Source organism: Mya arenaria, chromosome 14 (genome assembly GCF_026914265.1).
Source record: "Mya arenaria isolate MELC-2E11 chromosome 14, ASM2691426v1".
NCBI lineage: Eukaryota > Metazoa > Mollusca > Bivalvia > Myida > Myidae > Mya > Mya arenaria.
The window spans coordinates 4,216,821-4,228,171 of record NC_069135.1 but is presented as its reverse complement, the minus strand read 5'-3'; the positions used below and the strand labels follow the sequence as shown (position 1 = coordinate 4,228,171).

Below are 11,351 nucleotides of genomic sequence, written 5' to 3'. Positions count from 1 at the left end.
AGGAAAAGCTTGTTAGCCCTCTATAGGTCACATTTATGACTGTATATTCATGAAACTTTGTCATAATGTTTATATTGATAATCTCTAGGTCAAGTTCAAATCGGTGTCATGTGCGGTGAAAAACTAGGTCACCAGGTTAAATGAAAGGAAAAGCTTGTTAACACTCTAAAGGTCACATTTATGACTGTATCCTCATGAAAGTTGGTCAGAATGTTTATATTAATAATCATTAAGTCAAGTTTAAATATGGGTCATGTGCGCTTAAAAACTAGGTGACCAGGTCAAATTATAGGAAAAGCTTGTTAGCGCTCTAGAGGTCACATTTCTGACTGTATGTTCATGAAACTTAGTCAGAATGTATATATTGTTTAGCTCTAGGCCAAGTTCGAATCTTGCTCATGTGCAGTCAAAAACTAGGTCACCAGGTCAAATTTTAGGAAAAGCTTGTTAACACTAGAGGTCACATTTATCTCTAAGTCAAGTTTGAATCCAGGTTATGTGTGGTCAAAAACTAGGTAATAAGGTCAAATAATAGGAAAAGAATGTTAACACTCTAGAGGCCACATTTATGACCATATTTCATGGAACTTGATCAGAATGTTATTCTTGGTGATCTTTAGGTAGAGTTTGAAACTGGGTAATCAGAGGTCAAAAACTAGGCCACTAGGTCAAATCATAGAATATAAGTTTCTATCATGTGTTTCCGGTACGGATCGAAAAATCCGACCCGAGGGCACGAGGCTTGCCGATCCGGACCGGAAAAACATGATTGACATTTTTTCTTGCATATCTTACATTATTAATTTGTGAAAAAAATGACGTAAAAAAACGAACTTTTGTACAATTACATCAAAAAGCGCGTGCGACGTTGTTTACTGACGTCATAGAGCGCAGTAATTTTAAATAACTAAAATAGCGTTTTTTACGATAAATTATTTTCAATTTTAATTAAAAGTCTTGCAAACATATATATTTGAGTGCGCTTTATTGAAATGGCATAATATATCTTTCATAAACCATACAATAAATGAAATAAGAAGTGGCGCGTTGTTGCGCGTGACTCATCTTACATGGGGTATGTAAGATGGGTTTTTCCAGCACTGGTCACATGACCGGAAACACACGTCCGGTGTGCAAGAAAAACTTTGTAAACACTGTAGAGGATACATTCTATCTTTGATCACCATGAAACTATGTCAGAATGTTTGTGTTTATGAAGTCTTATGTCTAGTTTGAACTGGGTAACCGGAGTTCAAAAACAAGGTCACGGATTCAAATCATAGAAAACATTGTTAAAACACTGTTGAGGCCATATTTTCTACTTTATCTACCTATATGAAACCTGGTCAGAATGTACTTATTACAGCAAGGTAATTGAATTGGATCAGGTGAGCGATACAGGGCCTTCAGGGCCCTCTTGTTTAATTAAATTATTTGATTGGTTTAAAGTACTTATTGGATAAATATTGACCAATCAAATAAATATTTTATTACACTCTTACCAAACAAAAGAATGAAACCCCTTTAATACAAGTAGCTCATGAGGTTTTTGTATGGCTTCCGTTCCCTAGATCCAGTTAAAAAGCCTACAGAGCAACCATCTGTCACAAAATTTTGTGTCCCTTGGATCTCCGAAAGTCTGTTAGCCAGAGTGATGAATTTTTAAAGGATTGTTAAATAGCATGTGAAGTTTTACACATGGGGTTTTGTGTGTGACTGAACGAGGTAAGAGCAGAGTTACTGCCCTTGACTTAGTTAATTATAGAATTTAATATTGTGTCTCGCATATGTCCGAAAGTATATCAGACAGAGTAATGAAATGGGACAGGAATGTTTAGTAGCATGTGAGTGGATGCACCTTGAGTTTGTGTATGGATATACCCAGTAAGTGAAGAGTTATGGCCCTTGACTTGATTAAATGTAGAATTTTATATTGTGTCACATACCTATAATCAAAACTATCGGACATACAAATGAAACTGTACAGGAATGATAAGCAGCATGTGAATCACATTATTTTTCACACCTGGAATTTGTGTTTGGTTGTATCACATAAGTGAAGAGTTATGACCCTTTACTTTGTGAATATATTGTATACAGATCATACAATTTTGTGTTATGAATATCTTTTTGAGTAAGATGACTACAGCCATGGTTTCATATGAATGTTAACCAGTCTATAAGCTTGTGCACCTGGGGGCAAAGCATCAGCTGCCTACAGCATGTTTAGAGTTTTTGAAGAATTTAATATAATGTCACCCTATCTTGACACATTTTTGGACGCCTTTATAGTCTATATAAGCACAGTACACATGTACACTTTTTGACCCAGCATGATCGTTAATCGAACTTGGTCAATGTTTTGAAGTAACACGTTATGTCGAAGTTTCATGAAGATTGGATAATGAGCTCTGGAGTGTTAACAAGCAAAATGATGTCGATGGTAAAAGGCAGATCACAATAGAGCTATGAGCAAAATGGAATGGCATACGATACATGATACAAGAATCTTTACTTAAGGTTGGGTATGTGATACCAAGGGTGTATAAGCTCAATGGGCTATTTTCCGACATGTACATTGGTTGTTTTGTCAAACAGCTGAACATTGTAAAATGCTAGTAGTACATCTCAGAATCTTTGAAAAGGTAGATCAAGAGAGACACAAGATACAAGAAAAATTATTTCACGTCGGATATACACAAATTACAACACTAGCTCACAGAGCTATTTCCGACAAAATGCAAATCAAATAACATATCAATAATGCAACGCAGAACCTTGATGATAAATGCATTCAAATAAGTTTAATGAGTTAAGTAGTATTATCAAAATAGACACAGAATAATATATTAAATGATTATAAATACATCGATTTTATAAGCATATGAGAAAAAATACAGTTGACTAGAAGAATTGTTCCGTACAAGATTATTCAGACTATGTTCTTATGTCTGATTATAATATTGGAAAACAGTGTTAGCTTAAATCCAAAAATGAAAATTGAATTGATACAAAGCAGATTTAAAAATAAAATAAAAAAGCAGCGCAAAGCACATGGTATTAAAGACATATACGAGGAAAATGTGTCAAATCAAAACGATGCACTTTGGAAAAGTTAAAAATAAATGTAGGATGTTGCACATCCTAAATACGACATAAATAGAGATTATAATGTGCAACGTCAAAGACGCAACAGATCCCTTCAGAAAAAAGCATAATCGACCCTGAAGGGGTCCACTGGTCTTTATATACAGTAAATTCTCTATCCACACAGAACCCGCGCTTTGCTTATTTGCATATTACCAACCAAGTATACATACGTGCTATGAACGTACTTCCGTCTATAACGTAATGTCATACTATGAACGCACATCAGCCACCTACAGCTGACCGTTACAAGGTAATAGGCAAAGGGTTTAGTTACTTCTAAGCATGTAAATAAGACATTTACTAGTTCAACAAGAAATACAACTGATATAATTATATAGCAGGTTATATAAAAAGTTAAGCAGCAATGTAAAACACTTAAGTAGCTTATAAACTATGTACAGTGTTATTTAAAACGACACATGGAACACTTGCATTTTGGCCCTGAACAGGTGTTTATGAGTCTTTTGAACTCTTTAAAATTGTCTACTTGTCTAAATTCATTTAGACGGTTGTTCCACACCTGGGCAGCCTCAAAACGAAATGAGTTCTTTCTTTATGTGGAAGTTCTTACCATAGGAATGTCAACTGTGTTTGGAAATCTGAAACTGTGTAAAGGTGTTAAACTTAAATTTAACAAGAGCACGGACCTAGGTTTATAGGTCCGTGACAAGAGCATGTAAATATTCTGGTGAAATACCATTTAAGCACTGAAAAGTTTCACTGGGAACTGTTTTAATCGTAAGGGTGGACAAATTGCAGCAATTTTATAGATCTTCATAAGATGAGATAAAATCATTATAGACTATTTGAATAGAACTCTTTGAAGTTTTTTTCTTTCTTTTTTATGTCTACAAAATTGCCAAATGACAATACTTAAAATTTGATCTGATAAAATATTTAGAAATAAGAAGTATGTTCTTTTCATAGAGAGTTTGCTTTAAAGTAGTGTTTGAAGAATATTTAGTTGAGTTCCCGTTTTCTGCACAGGTATGATATTTGTGTGTCAAATTTTAACAAGTTATCTAGTTCCATTCCTAGAAGTTTGACTTGTTCATCACATTGTATTGTGTAGCTTGATATTGCTCCATATTTTTCTGGGTTTGCTTGCATTTGATTTGATGAGAATCAATCAAGGAGTTGACTGCTTTCTGTTACTAGTTTTGACTTTGCTACATCTTTATTTTGGTGCCAGTGTCGTAACCAGCATAGTTGTAGAGATGGGTATTGCTGGTAAATAGAAATATATCGTTTATGAAGATGTTGAAGACCAGAGACCAAAGCATGGACCCAGCTTTTCAGTAGACCACATGTTACATCTGTGAGACTATTATACTGGAGTTTGTGAATGATGAGGTCATGCGGAAGACAGTCGAAAGCCTTTGACAATTCTATTAGGTTTGACGTTTCTAATGGCCCCCGACAAGGTTGTGTCCTATCCGTATTATTATTTAATCTATTTTTAGATGACCTAGTCAAGTAATTAAAAAGTTTAGGTGTTGGCATTTCTATTGAATATGAGAAAATAAGTATTCTATTATATGCAGATGACATTGTTCTGTTAGGTTCAAACGAAAATGACTTACAAATACTTTAAAATGCTTAAGCTGATTGGTGTAATATTAATGATATGACTATCAATTGTACTAAGAATAACAAAGTTCCGTTTCGTCCTCAATCTGTACAACGTACTTGTTTCAATTTTATATGTGGCAACAACAAATTAGATATAGTCGACTTGGCATTACCTTGATTATAATATGACTGCTAAAGCTGTTGCTCAAAGTGCTAGCCGGACACTTGGTTTTCTTATTGCTTAATGTAAACGTGGGGATGGTTTGGATGCATTCACAAAAGTATATGACTCAATTGCATTGCCTGTTATAATAAGTCATGGTGCATATATCTGGGTAGTAAAATCGTTTTCATCCATCAAAACTGTTCATAACAGAGCAGTGCGTTTCTTTATGGGGGTCGAAAAATACACTCCTTATCATGCTGTGTCAGGTGAAATGACATGGATACCCCGAATTTTTCGTTAGTGTAAGTCTGTCGAGGGATTTAGTTGTGCAACACAGCTGTATCTCGTTTAATTAAACGAATAGCACTCTGTGCAAACAGCAAAGCAAGTGGATCACATAAATCGTTGTTTTATTATGTAAAGGAGAACATTTTAAGCTTTGGTTTTAGACATATATAGTTATCTAAATAATAAATAATAAATTTACTGTTGTTAGACAGATAGGTGATAAATATATGACATCGTGCTAGTGATTTACATGGTTAAATAAATAGATGTAAAGGTATACGTGGACGGGGCATGAATACGCTATTGCAATGAAACAATTGCAAATATAAAACAAGGCTTACTTTTGAAAATGATTGCAAACTGATAATACTTCTTAAACATAGGTCAGTGTTTAGTAAGTTTATATGTGGAATAGCTCCAATTCGAGTTGAAACCGGGCGATATGAAAATCTTGCATTGAACAATCGTCTTTGCCCCTTTTGTGATAAAGTTGACTCAAAAATTCAATTGTTGATACATTGTAAGCTATACGAAACAATAAGAATGCCATTGTTAGAGGAGGTAAAAATCATCAATCCATTATATAAAAACATGTCTAATATCGATAAGCTGTCTCTCATATTATCAACTAATATATTGTCAAGAATTTGTGCCAAAACCTGCAACACTTTTCTTAATTATAAAATGTTTTATTTATGTAAGTAATGCATTTTAGCTTTTATTTCTAGATTATGTAAAGCTACAATTGAATGCTTATCAGCTCATCTCCGTTCTGACCGCGGTGATAATTGCCTACTTCCATTTCTTATATTATGCATGACAGTACGCGCTATTTTATAGTATTCTCATTCGCCTCTTTAATATGTTTTCATACTATGGTTAGCATTCGTTTCTAGTCTCTTATTGTGTAAATATATATAGTGTTAGTACAATATAGATACATCATCTGTTTGATGTAATATTATTGTGTTGTAATTATAAAGTCTCATACTAAACTCTAAACTCTTACTTTGAGTGGCAATACTTGTTATTGTTATGTTATCATGAAATGTATATATTTTGTATTGACGAGACTTTAATAAACTATAAATCCTTTCAAAACTAATTTGGGCTATTGCGCAATACCAAAAAAAAACATATCCAAAGTGTTCATCATTAATACTTAATTAACACGCATTTGTTGAACCTACAAATAGGTAGAACATACATAAACAATTGACAGACAACAACAGGCTTTCATCGATAATAAAGAATTTAATTAATTATTTATTTTTGCTTATTGTACCTTTTTATACGAAGGGACTATAAGCCACAGACTGTGTTGCATGCGGCACAGGCTGCCTACAGTACGGAACACTTTGAGTGGTTTTCTCTGCATTTTGTTTTCTGCAAAATTACATTTATTTAAGGAACATTTTAGGAAAACAATTAAACCAAGGAAATTTATAAAATATGGTTATTAAGCGAATATTATATTTGATTTGTTTCCTTGCTGTATGGCTAATCATTTGCGTTTGTGGAGCTTTAGAAAAAATAATATACCAGAAACGATGCTACGACAACAGTTTACACGTATTTTACACCCAAACTGCCTTCACCCTGGATGAGTGCATTAGCGAGTGTCAATTACGGACCCGTTGTTTTGGGACCCGCTACAACAACCATTACAAACACTGTTCGTTATTGGACCCTGTGGACCTTGATCGTCTACAGGACCAGTCCCCGGGGTGTTTGTTCACCAATATAAGTCAATGGGAGCACCAGAATCTTGGTTCCTGTGCCGGGCACAACTGCTCAATGTCCGAGGTCTGTGTTCCGGTCAACCCCACTGACCACGAGTGTATGACATCATATTGCGAGGAACCGCCAGTAGTTGCCAACGCCCGGACAATAGTAGGCAAACAACTGCTTGGATCTCGAAACCGTTACATTTGTAACGTGGGATTTACTCGAATAGGAGACCCTGTTGTCACGTGCCAGGATGACGGGCAATGGACAGAAACAGACGTCTACTGCGTTAAACAATGCCGTCGTCCAAAAGCGGATTATTTCAATTCCTATCTCATCGGCACAGACATCGTAAATAATTTCGCTCCGGGGACTACGCTCTACTTCCGATGTAGGGAGGGGTTCCAGTCGGCTGGAACTGAAACCTCGAACACTTGCGACACAAACTCCAGATGGACGAGAGGAGCCATAATTCAGTGTTGCAGTGATGTCAATCACTATTATCAGGGACGGTGTTTTATGCCATTTGGAAATAGTACCGTTAGCTCTATTCAAGGTAAGAGTTTGAGAGTTTGTATTCAGAATACTAGTAATTTAATTCCCTTTGTGCATGTGCAGCAATTTTGGCTTGATACTTCACTTGCGTCCATTAAACGCAAGACATGTATACCGGTATATATCCACGCCTATACAATTATGTCATGGTACAATTACCACTTTGGCGATTGGAGCAATAAACCTTTAATTTTTAAAGGAACTGTATTTTAAAAAATGTGCGTTTTACTGTAAAACCTGTACGTAAAAATCACACATAAATTGCCTACACTTTATGCATAAGTTAGCAGTATTTTTTCGATAGTAAAATCAACGAAACACAGAAAACGAGCGTTCAATTCCATAGTTACAAGTTAAGTAGATGTATTTAATTAACATTGTTTAAGGGCCGATACCGATCCATTCTCGTCATTCAAATCGTTCGGTAATTATCTCCATTTAACTTCATGATATTTTCAAGATTTAACTCTTCCACTTTAGTGAGTATGTTACACTATGATAATTTAATGTACCTTTTGCCAATGTTCTTTTTTTTGCAATTTCTTTGACATTTTCAAGTTTCATTCATGAACGTACGAGAACCTTATGTCGTTGGGGTCCTAAAATCGTCAGTTTTTCAGTTTGGGTTTTTATCTCACGTGAATGCTTTAAAGTTGTCAGTGTTTGAAAGGTAAATGTTTAAACTTCATCAGCGTATCAATACTTCAGTTGTTGATCGAATTCCGCTTGGCACGCTCTGCACCCTCAATGGTCATTTACACCAACATCCTACACGGAGCAGCATACCATCGCCAGAGGGTGCAGATAATTACCTACGGATGTTCTTACACAGATTGTGCGGACCAAAACCTGAGAAAGACAAACAAAAGCATGACCGAATGGACGTAAACGAAAAAAGAAAGAAAATGTGTGAAAAAGGAAAACAAACAAAAATGAAAAAAATCCCGAGACTGAATGAAAAAAATGAATGAGAGAGAAAATAAAAGCTAAAACTAGAACGGCTAAACTTATGAGAGAAAAGCATAAAATAATTCTGTACAGCTCGTACAAAAACGGCCGTATATTGCCCGTCGAAAAAAAAAATATGCAAAAAAATCAATGAAAAATAGCTAAAATAGGTAAAAGAATGGTACACTTTGACTAAAACACAGTTTCAAGTCACGCATTTTCTACTTTCACTTTGTAAACAAGCAATCATTCAGCTTATACATTCAATAACTTTTTTGTTAATGCCTCTATAGAAACATACGCTAAAAAGCTGAGAGAAGCTTACACGTGTGGCCTCCGGGTAGATTTTTGCCTTATAATACCTGGAAATACAGAATTAGAATTACGCGACCATTTGCTATCAAGTATTAATTTATTAGACACCAAATGAACCTTAAAGTCTGCGAAGCTGTGTAGTAGTAGGTCATACTTTAAAAAGATCGAAAATGATATTAATTCAGTTAATTATTAATTTTCGTGTTATAAAATTGCTACAGTTTTTCACAATTCGTTTCCTACTAAATTACTATTCATGAGAACCACAACCTATTCATTGGCACCACAACGTTCAGAAAATCGAGCATAGTGCAGCAAGTATAACAAATAAAGTTTTAAAATTTGTAACGCGGCAACCTTTTGTCAATAAAAAAGCCACACACATGTAAAGAAAATGCTTAAACCTAAGGTACGAGAATAATTCTCACGAAAATCCAGATTTTTACGTTGTCAACACTAACGTCTAGCAAGTTATGCAAGTTCTAGACGATCAGATATTAAATTTTATTCCGAACTTTTATCTTTAGGACAATTCATGGCCATTCCTATGTGGAACTACATTCTCCAATTTTTTTTAAATTTACTCGTATAAACCTCTAAAAATGAAAAATAAGAAATCATACTCACTGTTTACATCCATATTCCGCTCATTGGCACTACAACGGAAGACGCGTTTTCAACACATAACAAAATGTTATGGCTCCAATGATTACCCGTCATGTATATCTTCGGAAGAACAAATGACGAAGATCATAATGGATAACATGCGTACATGTTTTGAATAAAAACAAATGCATTGGAGGTCGAGAAAAGGGGCTTAGAAATGCTGACATCATTATCTTTCAACGAGCGTTCCCATTTGTTCGACTCTTGACTACACAATCTGGCATGATTTTAAAAATATGTTTAAGCTTGATTAAAAACTAAGCTGGTGTTAATAGCAGTTAATAGGCCTACACATGACGATCGCTTTGTTATTAAAAAAAATCGATATGTCTTAAAGTAGTCAAAAACGACGTGATTTGGTCATCGAATTCGTAATGTATAAGGCCTTTATATTATGACTCAAAATAGTGTTACTCTTGTCAACGAATTGTATGAAAAATATATTTTTGGCTGTGAATTTGGAAAGCAAGATATCAACTTTTTCCTTATGTCTTAAAATTGTCCACTAGCGTCAAATTCTGGAATTTCAACGACAACGCTCACAAAGTGATAGTTCTGTTGTGTCTGTCTGTGTAATGTACAATTTCTTACATTTTACAAAACTATCAAAAAATGTTTCATCTTCCAAAACTCGACGTTGCGCGATTGCATCATATTTAAAATAATGGAGTTAATTTCTCGCTCAAAAAGTTTTTTTCTTCATTAAATAGTCTGACTAAAGGTAAAAAGTCGGATAAAAAGTGACCATCGGTAGGTAACGAAGCAGTTTTGATCTTTTCAAATAATATGTCACTGGTCGAATGTGAAAAGTTGTATTTCTATAATCAGATATATATGTACATGTATGTGATCGTGTCTGAACTTGTATCATTGTTCTGCTATTCCAGGAATGCGAAGCCACTGTCAGAGACTTGGCGGACGGCAGGGCAACGTTTACACCAGTTACGGGAAACAAATAGAAGCGACGGGCGTGGCTTATGACCTACTTATCAACGCCTGGCAGAAGCAACAATTCAAATGGTTTTACAACCTCACCAGCAATTGTCTGGTCCCCAATTTCGGGTCCGACCTGGGTCGGTTCACAAACATGGCTTATGACGACATTGTTCACTACGTAAAAGACAACTTTGAGACCTTAGATACGAGGAGAAATGGGTGTTATCAGGCAAGACTTTGGGGGCCTGACCAGGAGCCGGACGGCGGAGATTCCGAGCCATGCATTTTTCTGCGAAAATCTAACGGTTACAAGGGCTATGGAGATACCTCTTGTAACTTTCAGAATTTAAATGTTGGCTTTGTATGCCACTTTCAAATGGATGGGGTTTGATGATGAAGTTGTAAACACATGTTTACACATTTCATTTTGTGAATTTATATGCCATTATTGTGAGGCAAGAAAACAAAAACAAAAACAAACTTTTAGTATAGATGTGTGGAGCATTTAGCTCCTTAAAAAAGGGAAAACCAACTAAGATTGACCATGTCCCTCCTGTCAATAAACATAATACAACACAGGTGATCAAATTTTGCAATATTTATGGGCGTCTTCTTCTATTACACAGTGCCGATTATAGCCCCCGTTTGAGATCAGAGGGCTCACGACACGAAAAGCGAAAAAGTCGGATCACTATCCTAAATTATTTAGAATTTTCTTTATTGTCTGAAAGAAGTCGTATACGTTCTTAACAGAGTCCTACGGATTGGGTCGGTCGAGTACTCCCGTCAGTTTGGTGCGTCCCGTAAAATTCACGAAACTCGATTTGCGTAGTCGGATTACAATCAAGGCTCTGTCGTGACAGATTCTACTGTATCGGTTAAAATCGTAACAACGTCCTGTGTTATGTAGACGGTGTCTTGACTTGGTTGTCTTTTAACCATGCAAAGTTATACATCGGATCAGAATCGGACTGAGAACGGGAGTATCGGTACGAATTCGATTGGAAACGCCTGAATCGGGACGTTT

General features: G+C 35.5%; 1 protein-coding gene across 1 annotated transcript; it reads left to right on the top strand.

The window, feature by feature from the left end:
• Positions 1-6,411: 6,411 nt before the first annotated feature.
• On the top strand, positions 6,412-10,715 carry LOC128217465 (uncharacterized). The gene is made up of 2 exons (XM_052924620.1): positions 6,412-7,634; positions 10,276-10,715. Exons 1-2 carry the CDS (start codon positions 6,629-6,631, stop codon positions 10,713-10,715), a joined length of 1,446 nt encoding a protein of 481 aa, XP_052780580.1. The 5' UTR covers positions 6,412-6,628.
• Positions 10,716-11,351: the final 636 nt, after the last annotated feature.